Raw genomic sequence first — 18215 nt, forward strand, 5'->3', positions numbered from 1 at the left:
TTTCAACTCTCTTGGGTGCAGGAATTTAATCTTAATTATTTACAATTTTCGTTCAATGCGCAAGAAAGAAGGGCTTTTTCGCTGGCTAGGTTCAATTCTAATCCTTCTAACCTCCCTTGGGGTAGGTTTGCAGGTTTGGCAGAAGGAGATAGGATCTGCCCATGCGATGCCCAGTTGGTGGAAACTCTAGCTCACATGGCCCTTAAATGTAAAATGTATGATGATCTTCGCCAACAGTTTCTAGACCATCTATGTATTCCAACATGGAAACCAGAGACGGAGGTTATGCGCTTCTTATTACAGGGGAGAGACCAGGAGCTCACCAAGACAGTAGCTAAGTTCCTCTATTTGATTTTTTGTCACTGAAGTATGCTACAGGATCCTGCCCTTGCTGGAAACCCACAGAGATGAGGCGGATTGCTCACCTCTTCTGCCCTTTGGCGGGTGACTGTGCCATTGGGGTGGCGACGAGATCGCACTGGCCTATATATTCTGAATGTATTCTGAATGTTCTTATGTAATGCCAATAAAGGTTACTTGACTTGACTACATTGGAGCCACAGAAGCTAATACAGTGGTACCTCGGGTTACATACGCTTCAGGTTACAGACTCCGCTAACCCAGAAATAGTGCTTCAGGTTGAGAACAGAAATCGTGCTTCAGCGGCGCAGCGGCAGCTGGAGGCCCCATTAGCTAAAGTGGTGCTTCAGGTTAAGAACAGTTTCAGGGTAAGTACAGATCTCCGGAGCCAATTAATTACTTAACTTGAGATACCACTGTATACCCAACTTCCTCAATTTCAGCATAAGGCATGGTTTCCAGACCCTTTATCGTCTTGGTCACAATTCTCTGCATTCTACCTGGGAATATGATGCTTCAAGATCTTTGAAGGTATACCTTAACATGGGAATACATGAAACCAGCTTTGCTGATTGATCTCTATGCCTCAAGTGTCATAAGAACACAGGGCCAGGTTTTATTTAAGAGATGCTCCAATGCTAGTTTCACGGGATTCGGCAGTATGGTAGGTAAAGGGGAACACTTCAGGTTTGTGACAAAGCATGCACCAATTCCACCACTAGGCTACACTTGCAGAAAAGTGGTGTTTAAAAAAAGGCTCGCATTGCACATACAGGTAGGATAAGCAAGCCAGGAACTTGTGAACCTTAGAAACGTGGTAGAGCACAGAGCTGGTGGGGCATGGGAGGTGTTATAACCCCAACAGCAGGAGTAAGATCCAGGTCTTCTTGAGATGTTCCTGGGGGTAGCTGGAAGGTGAATTTCTGCAGCAGACTTGTGAAGAAGAGGAAGAGCTCCATTTTGGCAAGAGTCTCACCTATACATGCTCTGCGACCTGTAAGGACACACAGGCAGCAGAGAAACTGGGTTTAGCAGTTGCTTAATAACATCCCAAATACTTTAAAGCAGACTAAAATGCAGAGATAAAATAACAGCTTACGGTGACCATCTTAAAAGAATTATGAGCTCCCAATACGAGCCATCCTGCAATGCTGAAAACCAGGGGTGGAAAACCTTTCTCAGCCTGGTGAGCAACATTCCAGGGGCCGCACACCAATGGTGGCCAGATCTAGTGGCAGAAATGGCCACAGCAACTAATGTGATTCTTACCTTTGCACAATAGGTTACATTCCAGCATGTAAAAATCCCATTGATTTAGCACACACCATGCAGGTATACACAAAAGTAAAAAAAAAAAAAGTTACCTGCAGAGAAAGGCATGAAAGCATCTCTCTTTATGAATTTTCCTTCAGAGTTGAGAAAATGCTCAGGATAGAATTTATGTGGTTTCTCCCATTGAGATTCATCGTGCAGCACAGAGGACAGCAATGTTATGATGTATGTCCCCTGCAAAGGCAAAGCAAGAGTTATTTTAAAATAAACATATGCCTCTGGTACAATAAATATTCAGTGCAGGAGAAATGAGATTTGAGTTCATCTGAGAAATGTCTTTAGTTCGAAAAACTTTAACATATAAGTCGGGATCTCCCACCAGAAAAGGTTTGTTTTCCAACCTTGTTCTCCTTCCCACTGAGATGTGTTTAATGGGTTGAAGCTGATGCCTGACAGCTTCCGAAGGGTAGTGTGATGGGATGAAGAGCTGCTTGTGCGTAAACTGCAAGTCCCTCAGAGTTTGAACAGGTTCTCAAACCTCTGCCTGTGACGGAGCCCCTCCAGCATGGCTGCGTCAATCGCTAGCAGAATCCGAAAGTGGTTGCTTTCGGAAACGTTTCCAACATAAAAGCTCCTTAACGGAAACACGTCTTCTGGACTCTCTGCGTGACAGTTTCCGGCGGGGAACGGGTGTCCCTATAGGAGGTCCTGAGACCTCCCCACTGTTTTCGCTGGAAGCGTCTCTGAGCCATTCCTCCGACTCTCCTTCCCTTGACGTTCCTATTCGCCCCCTACTGGTTCCCTCTTCAGGTGTAACGTCTCTCTCTACCTCAGAGAGCCTTTGCACCTCCTGTTCTGCCGATGGCAGTTCCCTGACATCCACCTCCCCTCCAGGGCCCCCTTCACCCCCTCCCTTCTCCTCCCCTACGGGTTGGGAGGAGGTAAAACCCCGGAAAGAACCTTCCTCATCGTCTGAAGTTTCGAACACCTTTCTCCACTTGTTGTGGTTCCTAGTCTCTCGGTACTCCTCGTCATCTGAGTCCGTTCCTTCTTCCAACTCCGACTCCGCGAATCCTTCCAGTTCCTCTTCCTCGTCTGTGGTGCCGAAATACTCCCTCCTAAACCTTGCTACCGGCTGTGGTTTCCTCGGGAATCTTTGGTGGAATGTTTCTGTTAAAACCTCGTCATTGACCTCCTCTGCCGTCACCCAGGTGTTTTCTGACTCCGGTTCCCCTTCCCACGCCACTAAATACTCCACCTGATTGCCCTTCCACCTGGAATCGAGGATTTCCGCTACATGGTTACTGCTTTCCCTCTCTTCCAAGACTGGTCCCCTGGTGTACTCCCCTTCACCTCCCCCCTTGTACGGTGATAGTAACGACCTGTGGAACACTGGGTGCAATTTCATGTGGCTGGGTAACCGGAGTTTGAAAGCCACTGGGTTGACCTGCTGAATGACCTCAAAGGGTCCCAATCTCTTGGGTCTTAATTTTTTACAACCCCCTTTGAACGGCAACCCTTGGGTGGACAGCCACACCTGATCCCCCACCCTTATTGTTTCACCTTCCCTTCTGTTCTTGTCTGCCTGCTTCTTATATTGTGCCTTGGCCCTTTCTAAGTTGAGCTGAAGCTGACGATGGATCGCTTCCATCTCTTCTACAAAATGTTCGGCCGCTGGGACGCTCCATCTCTCGCCTCCCTCCCCTGGGAATGCCCTGGGGTGACACCCGTAATTGGCCAAAAAGGGGCTCATCCCTGTGGACACATTCTCCGCATTGTTGTAGGCAAATTCTGCCAGCGCCAGCTTTTCGACCCAATCATTCTCTCTGTCATTGACATAACACCGCAGATATTGTTGGAGGATGCCATTTGCTCTTTCCGCCTGCCCGTTGGTTTCAGGGTGCCGGGCAGTCGAAAAGTTGACTTCCACGTGCAGCAAGCTCATGAGCTTCCTCCAGAACCTGGAAGTAAATTGTTTGCCGCGGTCTGAGATCACCCTCAAGGGGGCGCCGTGCAGCCGGAAGATGTGTTCTACAAACAACTTCGCTGTTTCTTCCGCTGTGACTGCATGTGAACATGCTACAAAGTGGCACATCTTAGTTAACAGGTCCACTACTACCATAATGGCCGTTTTCCCCTTGGATTTGGGCAGATCCGTCATAAAATCTATAGAGACCGCCTCCCAAGGCCGTTCTGGCGTGGGTAATGGTTCTAATAACCCTGCCGGCGCCCTTCTTTCCCCCTTGGCCCTCTGGCATTGGTCACACCCTCTTACATACTCCTTTACATCTTCCCTCACCTTGGGCCACCAAAATTCCCTGGTGACCATCCACATGGTCTTGTGTTGTCCAAAATGTCCCGCCGTGGGACTATCATGCAATTGCTTGAGTACCCTCCCTCTCAATTCACCTTCTGGTATATACAGTGCCCCTTTGTAATACAATGCCCCGTTTCTTTCCTCAAAACCCTCCGGGCTCTCACCCTCTCCCCTGAGACCTCTGAGCTTATTTTGGGCATATTCGTCATTTTCCGTTTCCTCTACCAGTTCTCGTCTCCCCACCAGCGCCGCCCCACACACCCAGCGGTCCTCAGGAATGACATGTCTTTCTTCGATTGCCCCCTCCCCCTCCAAATACTCTGGTTTGCGTGAGAGAGCGTCTGCCCTGACGTTCTCTGGGCCTGGTACATAACAAATCTCGAAGTGGAATTTGGAAAATTCCTGTGCCCATCTCACTTGTCGTTGGTTGAGTACTCGAGCTGTTCTCCAATACTCCAAATTCTTGTGGTCGGTGCACACTTGCACCTTGTGTTGTGCCCCAATCAATAAATGTCTCCACCTCCGGAACGCTTCGTGAATGGCGAGTAGTTCCCTGTCATACACCGTGTAGTTCCGCTCGGACTTATTCAGCTTCCTCGAGAAGAAGGCACACGGTCTCCACTCCGACGTATTTCTTCCCGGCTGAAGAAGTACCCCCCCCTACCGCTCGGTCTGACGCGTCTGTTTCCACTCTCATGGGCTTCTGTAGGTCCACATGCAGAAGTTGTTCTTCCGAGGCAAAAGCCCTTTTCAGTTCTTCAAAAGCTCGCTCCGCCTCCGCCGTCCAAACAAATTTCTTCTTGCTACTGAGGCAGTCAGTGATGGGCGCCGTCAAGTGTGCAAAGTTCTTGATGAACTTCCGATAAAAGTTCCCAAACCCCAGGAATCTTTGCACATCCTTCTTGGTCTTCGGTGTCTTCCATTCCAGCACCGCCTGGACCTTGCCTGGATCCATGGCCAATCCTTTGTCTGACAAGCGGTACCCCAGGAATTCCACCTCCTTGGCATGAAACTGGCACTTCTCCAGTTTCACCCACAGCTGATTGGCTTGCAGCCGGCCCAACACTTCTCTCACGTCCCTCACATGCTGCTCTTCATCTTCCGAATACACCAACACGTCATCCAAAAAGGCCACACAATTCTTGTAGAGCAAAGGTCCCAAGACGTGGTTGATAAAACTTTGAAAACATGCGGAGCCGGCTTGGAGACCGAAGGGCATTACGAGGTATTCAAATGCTCCCAAAGGGGTGAACATGGTGGTCTTCCATTCATCCCCCTTCCTTATGCGTATCAGATTGTACGCCCCCCGCAGGTCCAGTTTTGTAAAAATCTTCCCCTTCCTCACCCTGGTCAGAATGTCATCAATTCGGGGCATAGGAAAGGCCAGGGGTTCCGACACGGCATTTAGCGCCCTGAAGTCTACTACAAGTCTCGGCTTATCTGTGTTTTTTTTGTCCACAAAAAACACTGGGCTGCCCCCCACCGCTCGGGACTCTCTGATGAAACCCCGCTTCAGGTTTTTGTCAATGAACTCCCTCAGCTCCTGCATCTCCCTGTCTGACATGGCGTACAGCTTGCCCACTGGGAGTTGAGCCCCAGGGAGTAGGTTGATTTGACAGTCAAAGGGTCTATGCGGCGGCAGTTTGTCCGCTTCCCTTTCGCTAAATACGTTGCTCAGATCTGCATATTGCGGAGGCACCTCCCCTTTGTTCATAACCTCCATCCCAGCTAGGGTGAGCCTGGCTTCCCCTGGATCCTTCCCCTGCTTGCAGTGTTCTAGGCAATGCGCTGACCCAAAGGAGACCACCCTCTGATGCCAGCCCACTAGAGGATCGTGTAGTGCCAGCCAGCTCATCCCCAAAATGATGGGAGCTCCTCCCAAGGTGGCCACATTAAACGCTATTCTCTCGGTGTGCCTTGCCACCCTCATTATCATGGGGACTGTCTGTTGGTTCACTTCTCCTCCCAACAGCTCTCTGCCATCAATCGTGGTCACCTGCAGGGGTTTACTTAAGGGGAGGGTTTGTATCTGGTGCTCAGCTGCAAACTCCTTACTCATGAAATTACAGGAGCTGCCTGAATCCAGAAGGGCCTTGACCTGTAGGGGGTGTCCGTTTGGCAGCTCTAGCAACACCTCTATCACTAGAGCAGGTCTGGGAGGTTCTGGTGAGGGCACTTTCACTGCTTTTGGGCCTGGCTGCTGTGCCCCGACGGCAGCCAGGCGTTGGCTTTTACTTGCTCCTTGCTCTCCTCCTCCTCTCCCCCAACAGCTCCTGCCATGCCTTGCCATTCCTTTCTCCGTGGACAGACTCTGGCAAAGTGTCCTGGCTGTTGGCAGAGATAACATTTCTTGGCGCTCTTTCCCTCCTTCTTCCGCCCTTCACTGAGGTTTGAAACTGCGCGCGCCCGCGCTGTTCCAACTTCCATCGGCTCTGCCGGCGGGAAAGGCTGCTCTGGAATGTCTGGAATGCGGAGCTCCCTCCAACGTTCTCCTTTCCCCTCCCGCTTCTCCAAAGCCCTCGCTTCTTGGCGCGCTCCTATGGCCAGCGCGGATTTAGTCAGCTGGTCCATAGACTCCGCTCTGGGGGCCCGGGAAAGTTCATCTTTTAAGGACGAAGAGAGCCCTTCTTCGAAAAGCATCTGAATGGGCTCCGCAGACAAGTCCCACCCCAATCTATGAATCAACATAGTGAACTCAGTCCAGTACTCACGGACAGTCCGGTTCCCCTGTTTGCAAGCCATTAACTGCCTTCGCACCCCTCCCTGCTCAATGTCGCTGGAAAACATCAGGTCCATGGCACGAAAAAACTTCCTTGTGTCCTTTAGGATCTCATTATTGGCTGCCATCAAGGGTCTAACCCAGTCCTTCGCCCCTGATTCGAGATGGCTAATTACAAAAGCCACTCGTGATTCCTCATCAGGGAAGTCATCAAATTGCAGATTGAGAGCGTATTGCATCTCTGTCCGAAAGGCATGATAGTTTCTGGGGTCCCCCCCAAATTTCTGCACCAATCCTGGCATCTTTCTGGGGAGCGGGGTGGCTTTCTCCTTCCCCCTTTCTGCATCCTGAGCCCTCCTCTCCTCCAGCCTCGCCGTCTGCAAGGCAAGCTGGATTTCCAACGTCCTATACCTTTCCTCCAGGCTTGGACCTCCTCCAGCTGCTCCTCCGGTTCCGGCTGGTTCGCTCATGATGCCTCTCCCTGGCACAAGCTAGCTTTCGGTGACTTTCGGATTGCTGTGATGGGATGAAGAGCTGCTTGTGCGTAAACTGCAAGTCCCTCAGAGTTTGAACAGGTTCTCAAACCTCTGCCTGTGACGGAGCCCCTCCAGCATGGCTGCGTCAATCGCTAGCAGAATCCGAAAGTGGTTGCTTTCGGAAACGTTTCCAACATAAAAGCTCCTTAACGGAAACACGTCTTCTGGACTCTCTGCGTGACAGTTTCCGGCGAGGAACGGGTGTCCCTATAGGAGGTCCTGAGACCTCCCCACTGTTTTCGCTGGAAGCGTCTCTGAGCCATTCCTCCGACTCTCCTTCCCTTGACGTTCCTATTCGCCCCCTACTGGTTCCCTCTTCAGGTGTAACGTCTCTCTCTACCTCAGAGAGCCTTTGCACCTCCTGTTCTGCCGATGGCAGTTCCCTGACAGGTAGATTGCATGCTTGCAGTGCAATCCTATACAAGTCTGCTCAGATGTCACCCAAACTGAAGTCCAAGGGGCTTACTCCCAGGATAGCCTTTAAATATATTGTAACTAGTGGGCAGCAGTTCAATGAAATGTATCACCTTTGGAATGAAGTAGCCATTAAGGGTAACATCTGTAGCCGTGGCATGTGGCAGGTTGGTTGGGTTAATATTGGCAAACCTCTGGATCTCATGGACCACGGCATCTGTATAAGGCATTTTTGTTCGGTGTTCAATCCTTGGCTGAGAAGATCCAATAACCTTTGCAATTTCTTCTTGGACCTTTACTGGGGGAAGCAAAAAAGAAAAGCATTAATTTTTCTGCTAAGATTATCTCTTTGATTTGGCTTTTGTCTCTCAAAATACTAATCTCTCCAGCATAGAACTGGAATAAACTGGTTCTCCAATTCCCTGGGCTCACATACTTAATCTCTAGAATGTGACATGGGTATTTTTTAAACAGGACAAACATTTTGGCCAATAACTTGATATACTGATGGAGAGAAATTCATCCAGGATGATTATTAAAATATCACTGCTGGGAATATCCTGAAGTGGTATCTTTTACATATAATGGTAAAAACCAAATATTTCGTGATCCTACCGAGCCATACAGATTTTGGAGAAAATATGGTGGAAAGTTAGCTAGAGAAAGAGCATTTGGACAGGAAGAAGAAGATTCAACTGAGGTGGAGGAGAAAGAGAAATAAATATTGAACAATATGGCTTTGAAAATTCTAACTGGGAATGTAAATAGGCTAAATAATAAGACCAAAGGGAATAAAATTGAACATCTTGTAAAGAAGTTAAACTTGGATAAATAAAACTTAAATAAAAGGTTGGGAAAGGACTTTGTAACTTCTGATGTATCAAAATGGAGAGGAGTTGTAATGTGTATAAAACCAGGGTTGGACCCAAAACAATTATTCAAAGACCAACAAGGAAGAATATCGATAACCCAGATACCTTCACATGGAGAAAAAGTATTATTAATTGGTGTGCATGCACCTAATGAGGAAAAAAATCAGATTTTTAAAAGAGGCTAGAAGAAATATTTTGAAAATTTGAATGAAAAGATTGTTTTGATGGGCGATATGAATGGTGTAGCCTCCCTAGATTGGGACAGGAGGCTTCTAAAGATTTGTATACTAAGGTAAAGAGGGCAGAAATTCTATCAAGAACATTATGAGACTACAACTCTATAATAGTTGAATTAAGAACAGGGCAAGTTTCCCGATGAGATGGAGACTAAATGAAAATTTATTAAATGATCTAGAAATATTAGAAAAGGGGGGCAAAAAAATTAAAGGATTATTTTGAACTTAGTTTAAACCAAGAGACAGATTTAAAGGTGGTATGGGATGCCAGTAAAGTGTTAATGTGGGGTGTGTGTTTTTTACATAGCAAAGCGCATACCAAAGAAATATTAGAGAGCAGAAAAAACAAGAAATTTTACAAGAAATAAAAGGGAAAGGGAAAGAATTAATAAATTCCCCTTGAAAAGAGATAGTGAAACAGGATATCAATATGTTGCAAATGCAATATTCAATTATAATAAACCAAGAAATAGAGTGGAAAATTAAATATTTAAACAGAAACAATTTCAACAGGCTAACAAGCCATGGAAACTATTAACTTGGCAAATAAAGAAGAAACTAGAAAAAACCTGCATTAATAGAATAAATGTAGGAGGTAGAGTTGTGCAAAATCTGAAAGAAATAAGAAATCGATTTGTGAGGTTCTTATACAGAACTATATTGAGCTAATACGAGGTAATTTAGAAGAAGTGGGTAGATATTTAGAAGACAGCAGACTACCTAAGATACCAAAAGGTAAAATGTCATTTGTTAATGGACCTGTCACAATGATGGAATTACAGCAAGCAATTTTAAACGGTAACTTAGGGAACATACCCTGACCTTATTGACTTTCATCAATATAATATAAAAAATTAAAGGATTACTTAATACAACGTTTAAAAGATATTATGAATACATCTTTGAATACAGGAAAGTTACCCAAATCCTGGAAGAGTGCATACATAACTTTGATTCATAAGCAAAATAGAGATCTAAAGCTGGTTAAGAGCTATCAACCTATTTCATTGTTGAATAAAGATTCTAAACTGTTTGCAGACAAATTAGCTAATGGGATGAAAACTGTATTAAAAGAGGTAATATTATGAAGCACCTTGTCTGTGCTGGTTGAAGGAATGGTTGTTATTGAAGAATCCACATATTTTAGATTTGGAAGGTCATGATATCATTTTTGGTTGGCACATTTATTTGTGGTATGAAAAGGTTAAAGTACATAAAGGTTTTACAAACCATACAATCATAATATTAAATATTATAAAACAGAAATTCAATTAAAATTAATTTTAAAAATGCAAACCATATAATTGGGGGGGGGGGGTATAGAGTATGGGATCAGTTATAAAAACCTGATGGAGACCAGAACACCACTATGGCTTTCAGCTTTGGAAGCCATAGCGGTGAAAAAGAAAAACATGATGGAAAATTGGGCAACATAGAAATTTAAGTGGAGATTTGAAATTAAAATAATGATTTATCAGAGATGTTAACAACATGATTACAATACCATCATTTGAATGAAGTATTTTAAAAGGATATATAGCAGGGGGTTGGGGATGAAACATCACACTTGAAAGAGACCTGTTGAACTGTAATGTTAAAGTGATATCTAAAATGTATAAAATATTATTGGAATGGGAGACAAAGGAAGAACAAGTGAAATCTTCAATGATACTCTGAACAATAAAGGTTAAGGTAAAGGTACCCCTGCCCGTACAGGCCTGTCTTGCCAGACTCTAGGGTTGTGCGCTCATCTCACTCTAGAGGCCGGGAGCCAGCGCCGTCCGCAGACACTTCTGGGTCATGTGGCCAGCGTGACGAAGCTGCTCCGCCAAACCGGCACCAGAGCAGCACACAGAATGCCGTTTACCTCCCCGCTAGAAGCGGTACCTATTTATCTACTTGCACTTAATTGTGCTTTCGAACTGCTAGGTGGGCAGGAGCTGGGACCGAACGGTGGGAGCTCACCCCACTGTGGGGATTCGAACCGCCAACCATGCGATCGGCAAGTCCTAGTCGCTGAGGTTTTACCCACAGCGCCACCCGCATCCCTGCTCTGAACAATAGTTATTGGTAATAATACAGAAATGGCTGGATGGGAAAGTTTATCGAACATGGATATAAAATTTACGTAATGTTACAGTTTAAGAGAAAATTATATGAAAGCGTTATATAGATGGTATTTAACACCTAGTAGATTGGCTAAAATGTATAAATCCAACTTGAATATGTGCTGGAAACGTAAAGAGAAAGAAGGTACCGTTTTTCATACGTGGTGGTCTTGTAATAAGGTTAAAGCTTACTGGGAAATGATATATAATAAAATAAAAAAGATGTTTAAGATGTTAAAAAAACCAGAAGATAATATTTTTTTTTTTAAAAAAAGGAAGAAATGGAAATGGTTTATTGAATATTTACAAACAAACTGTAAACATACCAAGATTGGCAGGATTAATGTAAAAACCTGCAGTCTCAATATATATATGGGATCTATACAGGAATATATATCTAAAATAATATGTTGAGATAATTTGGAGTATGCAGGAATATGAAATGAAATGTAAAGAACCACAGAAAGAGGGAGAAGGGAGTCCAGGTTGAAATGTTAAACTTATGACTGAACAATTGTTGTTACACACACACACACACACACACACATATGGAAATTATAAACATTTTCTCTCTCTAATAGTTACATATAACTGGAATTAAGATATCTCAGAATAATGGGAGCCAACCCAATTAAGAGCACTCACTCTGAATTTCAGGATACTTCATCATTAGAAACAGTCCCCAGCGCAGTGTGGTAGAAGTGGTCTCCATGCCAGCAGCTATTAAGTTGGCCACAACAGTTTTTAAGTTTTCGTTGTGGAAGTATCCATTCGTCTTGTTCTTCTTCTCCTCCTGGGTTGCAAAGAGTATGAATGGGTTAAAACGAATGGAGTGAGAAAATTTCATATGCAGAGATAAAAATGAATACCTGACAGGACCTGATGATCAAAGAATTGCTTCTTGCTGAGCAGTGAGAGATTCCAGGTTTCCAGACTATGTGATGATGATGATGGTATAGGGTTTATTTACACATATATACAACCCGAGCCTAAGATGGAGGGGCTCAGCATCAAGACCCCAAAATGTCTTGCTTCTCCATAGTCACAGCTGTTGCTCTCCATCTACCAGTTAAGAGGGGAAGCTAAGTTGGGGAAGCTTGGCAATCCAGCTCCTTCTTCTTTGATACTCATAGTGGTGCTTAACTCCTCAGCCAAATGCCTTTGTTTAGACCAGTGGTAGTCAACCTTTTTATAACTACTGCCCACTAATGCATCTTTCCTGATGGTAAAATTTTCTTACCGCCCACCAGTGTTCAATGAAAGGAGGATTAAGCTTGTGCTGTAGAATCCCTACCATCCACCTAGAATGCTGAAACGCCCACTAGTGGGTGGTAGGGACCAGGTTGATAACCCCTGGTTTAGACCAGGCATAGGCAAAGTCCAGCCCTCCAGATGTTTGTGACTACAATTCCCATCATCCCTGACCACTGGTCCTGTTAGCTAGGGGTGATGGAAATTGTAGTCCCAAACATCTGGAGGGCCGGACTTTGCCTATGCCTGGTTTAGACAAAGGAACTAGTGGTAGTATTTATGTGACACGTATATGGCCCTCATCTCACAAAGAAATTTGTCTGACTGATTCAACAATAGATTAAATTCCATTAGAATTAACCCTTACTGGGTACAAGATCCCCACAATTTGGAACGTACTCAGGCATCATGCAGACTGACCCCATAAACCTGCAACAGTATTATATGATTGCATACATGGACCTGTTATTTAGAACTCTGTCGTCACCCAACCACCTGTTTCCTTTTCTGGGTGCTAATTAATTGGTAAACAGGAACTCCAATTCATATTCATTTCCAATCTTAGTAATGGTTAAAAGAACTGAAGCCCTAATTTAAGGCTGATTGGTCAGTGCATGGGCCAATGTTTTTTTCCCTTGCTCTGAGATGCCTCCCCACCCTCAAAGCTTCCTATCTCCTCCAGTGTGAAAAACGCCTTCTTCTCAGCACACAAGGCATTTTCCCATCCCCCTTGTATCAAAAGGGAGTCTGGCAACCATTACCTCTTATCACTGCATAATTAGCTCTCTTGGCAGAAGCTCCAGCAGCTGATGGTCAGTCTGACATAATTCCACCCCTGGAAATTCATGTACACCCATTGGCCTGTTTATTTGATCAGGGAATTTTTTTCAGAAATGCTGGTGAGCACTTTGACCCTGCAGAGGCAACTTCTGTAACACATTAACAATGGCCGACTATTGGGAAATGGTAGGAAGTATGCCAGGTTGGACCCTTCTGAAGTGAGACTTCCTGACTACTCCTTATGCATTCACTTGCAAACACGAATTGAAAATGTCAACGCTTATTCTGGGTTGACTTAAAAGACTCCATTACCTCTTGCTGTTGGATAAGAAATGAGTCAATAAAGCTCCTCTGGTCATTTTCATCCAAATCTCTGAGGTGTTTTATGAAGGTGGCATTTATGAAGGCAAACAGCTCATCTCTGTTTTGATTGAAAATCTTATGAGCCCCCAAAAGAAAACCAAGAGCAGGAAACATGTTATACAGCTGAAAGGATAAACATGTGAAAAAAGGAAAAGAGACATTAGAAAAACTCAGTACAGTTCTCTCAGCTGGGTCTCTCAAAGTATGGTTGCCCAAATACAACACAAAGCTCTTGAATGGCATTTGGAATGGGGGGTGGGGTAACTCAGCATAGCATAATTTACGTGCAACCCCAGAATAATACGCTATGGCAGTTTTCCTCTGGAGGTTTGCCTTCAGAGAGGGAGATCTGCCCTTGGAGGCCCCTTCTGAGCCATCATGGAACCAGCTATCACTTGTTTTTCCTTGTCCTTGGAGTCCCAATGGCAGTGAGACAAGAAAGGGTGTGCGCAAAAGAGACTTTATTATAGTTATGGGATGACTGTGCCATGTGAGTTTTCTAAATATTTTGAATCATCACCAAGTTTCTCAAGAGAACAATATTCTGTGTTTTGTGGTGAAACCTGAACAATATACTATAAACATGTTTCCCTGCCCACTTTGCATATACTGTTATTACAATCAACTGTTTGCGTGGCAACACCCGCCCCCTCCCACAGGAGTAGAAATAACGACTCGGACACAAGAATTAAGGTTAATGGGCGTAAATGGCCACAACTTTATTGATTACAGGTAAGAGAGGTATTGGCTTTAGGCATTGTCCCTAACATTCTAACCGGCCTAACCGGGAAGGGTTAAACACCAACAGGGGGAGCCCCCCGAGATGAACATCCGTAGGCGCCCCCCCAGGGGTTACCGCTCGGGGGCGCGCTTTAGGCCCTAGCCTCCGTAGGTTTCGGACGAGGCGACGCCCCTCGGAGTCCTTTAACGAACTACCCTTCGTGATGTGGGGGAGGTGATGGCGCTCCTCCCCCCCGCCCTCATATGCATAACAATACCCATGCCAATGCCTAACCGCCAAAACCAGGGAGTTGTGACGTTTTGCTACGAGGTAGGCGAAAAAACCAAAGGCTTCGAAATCACAGCCAATTAGCCACATGGAAAAATTCCTACCAGGCCCCTTGCGGCGACCAGCCGAAGCCCATAGCAAAGTCCGGGGCAAGCCTAGAGGGAGGGTGGGTGGGAAAAGCGAGCTGGAGCCGGTGCGAGGGAAAAGGGGCGAGCCAGGGCAGCCCTGACCTTAAATTGCCCTGGCAAGCCCCGCCCCCTCGCCAGCCGATTGGCTGGCCCAGGGGAATGCATAGTAATAATGTTAGGGAATCCCTGACCTTCCCGCGGGGCTTCCCAGCCCCGCGAGACTGTGGTCGCGGACGAGAGCCCGCAACCCCACCCCCTCCCGAGATCGGGAGTGGCTTTGTTTGTTTGTTTTAATTGGGGAAAAAATACATTACCATGACTGAAGAGCTTCCAAAAAGTTGGGCATTTTCATTAGTCAACTTCAGAAGTCTTATGTATGTGGGATCTTCATAATCAAATCGCTTGCCTAGTAGTATGGACACTATTATATTGGCAACAGCTGCATTCATAATTGTGGTGGTCTCAGTCGGGTTTCCTATACGTGAATATGACAGTTAAACAAAAATATTCTGTTTAAATTCCAAGTATGGAAAGGGCATTGTTTTTAAGTCTGCTCTTTGTTGCCTTAAATCCCTACTGTCAGCTTACCTATGTGTAGACCTCCTTTATCAAAGAAACTGATCCTAAGTGCTGCTGGATGTGGCCATAGCTGGGCTAAGAAATGCTTAAAGGGGCTTGGAAGTCACAGCAGTTATTGGAGTATAATCTACACACTACAGAAGAAACAGACCAATTACGTCTCCACAGGAAACCCTGGGAACTGTAGTTGTGGAGTTAGCGATAAGTATGGGCTCATCCACACTTCCACTTCACACACACTTTCTAGGCATGGTTGAAGCATTTCCACCCCTTCCCTGTTCCTTTCCAAGGGGTAACCCACTCTTTAGCAGTAGATCAGAACCAATGGCAACTGGAGAAAGCCCAAATTGCTCAACAGCATGGTTTTTCCCAAGGGAAAGCAACAGGAGAAGAGCATATGTGAATGAGCCCTGTGGAACACAACACTCTAAACACCTTTAAAGTGCTGTGCTTATGCAGTGGTTTGACTTCACCCCTGGAGGCACACTGGGATCTGTGCTTCTGGAAGTTAGGAATATGTAACACGATACTATGGTAGTGTAGCTATGCATCAGAGGAAAACAACCCACCTTCGTAAGATTCAAATTTCTTTATCAGGACACTGCATTCCTCAACAATTCTATCCTCGATGGACCTCTTTCCCATTCCGTAGTCCCGTAATGTGCTTACAGCAAACCGCCGCATCACTTTCCAGTTCTCACCATTAGACAGAACTATACCTGAAGAGATGGGAAGAAAGGTTTCATGTCTGCATGGCCATTGTACAAAAATATCAATAAATTATGTTCTGCATTTCTTCCATGGAACTGAGAATGGGTCCCAGCTATTCTCCCATTCAGACTTCTGAGCTTTGACAAAGTAGCTGGTAGATGTGCCATCAGAGCATGACCTGAGAACACATAGATAGAAAGGATAGAGTAGAGGATTATTTGTACATGTCAGGGGTCCCAGCAGCACTCAGCTTGATACTTTGTAATCCATGGACGGACATTATGCCTCTTTCATGTTTCCTCTCTGTATAGGCTGGACCAGAAAACGGTTAGTCAGTTTCCACCCGGTGTGTGGCATTACTTTTCCATGGGACGATTATTGTCAGGTACCATGCTGAGGAGAACTACAATGAGGAGGCATGGTGGGAGCTGCCTCTTCCCCCTCACCCTGAATCTCCCCAGGAGCAGGAGGACAGTATAGATTTAGATCGGTGGTTTGCAGAGGGGCATAGCTGAGAAGGCAAAAGCTGGGAAATACTGGATGGAGCTAGGAGAAGAAACACTGGAAAAGAGAGGGTTTACACATTCACAGTTATTGGATAACATCCTCCCCCCCCCCTCCCCTCGATCTAGGAGGGCTCAGAAAGTCTCCGAACAGAAAGCACAGCAACTACATGCTCAGGTTATGAGAAGTAGGAGTGACGTGGATGGATAGGGATGGCAGGGGGAGGAGGGAGCCTTAATTGGGAGCACCACCATTCTAGCAGGAGGCATTTGTTGTCCCTTGCTATGATTATTGAAGAATTCTAACTGGTAAGAAGACTCTGTTTCCTTTGTTCTGCTTATCTACTGCCATGGGGGGAGGAAGCCAATTACCTGAAGCCTGACAATTATTCACAATTCACATTACCAGTTTCAATAAAAAAGGGAAGTGCCTCACCGAAGTCTTGTGCAAGCCCTTGAAATAATGGAATGATGGGCCTGTCTGCAAATGCGTCCGCCTGATTAACCAGAGCCTCCTTTATTGTCTCATATCCTGCCAACACCACAGTTTTTCGGGGTCCCAGTTGGATGCGGAAGACGGGGCCATATTGCTTTGACAACTGGAATTCAATGGAAGAAAAAATGGGAAACAGAGTATACCCAAAGAATATATTAATGTAAATAATCTCTGACAGAACTGACTGCATTAGCTTGCACATTTACCTAAGAGAAAAGACTCTTTTATACATTCCACAGACTCTAGTAACAAAGTTTTACTATGTTTTTCAGCATTTTTCAATAACTACTATTGAACTCAGTAGAAATTACTTCCATGTCATTGTGCCTTGGACCGAGCTGAAAACATATGACTTAAGAATAGTAATTTTGTGGAATGAATTCCTTTTTTTGTATCTTTGCAAATCACCATGCAAAACGGAATCCAAATAACATAACGATAAAGCAAAAGAGCATTGTCTATGCCTCAATGCTCTTCAAAACATTTGCTACTAATAGCTGTAGCAGCAACATTTGATACAGCAGCTCAGTTAGGCATGCTCAGGAAACCAGAACAAAATAGGCAGTTGTAAGGATAAAAGTGATTATACCTTTAAATGCACCTCTCAAATTTAGTTTAGAAGATAGGCTGAAGGAGGAGGCTGGGCTGGGCAAGGTTTGTATTGGCACTTTTGCATCTTTGAAAATGGAGGCAATCGTGATTCGACACCAGATACCCCCAGACATCTTGTTCAAATTACCAGTTATAAATTGCAACTAGGTCCTATGACTATTTATTGGCAAAGATAAGAGGAGGTTCTGTAGCACAAAAAGGGGAGATGAGATTTATAGGCTCTAAAAGAACAAAATGTAATGTAATATGTAGTAGTAGTAGCAGTAATAATAATAATAATAATAATAATAATAATAATAATAATAATTTTCTACCCCACTCATCTGACTGGGCTGCCCCAGTACACTTCAGCCTTGCCATGGGAAGAACTGGAAGCTTTACCTTTAACATGGTTCTATAAGGCCTCTTGAGATCCATGATGTGGAGATTCCCAATGAGAGGTAAAGGCCTTGGACCTGGTGGAAGATTTTGGGAGCTCTTGTTCCAAAAAGCACCCAGTTTCAAAACAAAGTAAACCATAAGGATAAAGAGGAACAATGCTGGATTTGGCTCTGTCCAATCCATTTTTTTCCAGCAAGCACTTTTTTGCAGTGGTTATAATGAAAGCCACAGTGCAGTTTGGTCGAGGACAATGTCTTGCAAATGCAGTGAGCAGTATTTATATTATGCTAGGTACTGTCTCTAGCTAGTCATTAAACCACCCAGTAAAACTGAAAGTGTCCTGCTTTGTCCCTCCAATTTTTCCTTATCCTCCACAACTATTCAAAGCTGTATCTTGGATGATTTGCCTTTCAGTTTAATATTTACTCAAGGGGGTACTGCCCACTTCCACAAACTAATGCTTTCCAGAACAGATTCAAACTCTCTTGAATCTGGCCGCAGATCTGCCACTCTGGATTATCTGTAAAATTAATCTGTTATAATGGGAGTAAAGGGCAGCATTGTGAAA

At 44.9% G+C, this 18215-nt stretch overlaps 1 protein-coding gene across 1 annotated transcript; it reads right to left on the reverse strand.

Annotated features, from left to right (window-relative positions):
• Positions 1-953: 953 nt before the first annotated feature.
• LOC310675178 (cytochrome P450 2K1-like) lies at positions 954-18013 on the reverse strand. The gene is made up of 9 exons (XM_083435381.1): positions 17648-18013; positions 16595-16757; positions 15514-15663; positions 14680-14840; positions 13178-13351; positions 11480-11627; positions 7732-7916; positions 1725-1866; positions 954-1354 (listed from the first exon to the last, which is right to left on the reverse strand). The coding sequence occupies exons 1-9, from the start codon at positions 17828-17830 to the stop codon at positions 1167-1169; spliced, it is 1494 nt and encodes a 497-aa protein (XP_083291507.1). The 5' UTR covers positions 17831-18013; the 3' UTR covers positions 954-1166.
• Between the last annotated feature and the right edge of the window lie 202 nt (positions 18014-18215).

Source organism: Podarcis tiliguerta, assembly GCF_965153285.1.
Source record: "Podarcis tiliguerta genome assembly, chromosome: 3".
NCBI lineage: Eukaryota > Metazoa > Chordata > Lepidosauria > Squamata > Lacertidae > Podarcis > Podarcis tiliguerta.

Excerpts from the sequence above, each read along its gene's own strand:
- LOC310675178 (XM_083435381.1), bottom strand. The coding sequence starts at position 17,830 with ATGGATTGGACAGAGCCAAATCCAGCATTGTTCCTCTTTATCCTTATG. Across the intron at positions 13,352-14,679 it reads TTGGAAGCTCTTCAGTCATG|CTGTATAACATGTTTCCTGC; the intron begins GTAATGTATTTT and ends TTATCCTTTCAG. Across the intron at positions 1,355-1,724 it reads TTTCATGCCTTTCTCTGCAG|GTCGCAGAGCATGTATAGGT; the intron begins GTAACTTTTTTT and ends GTGTCCTTACAG.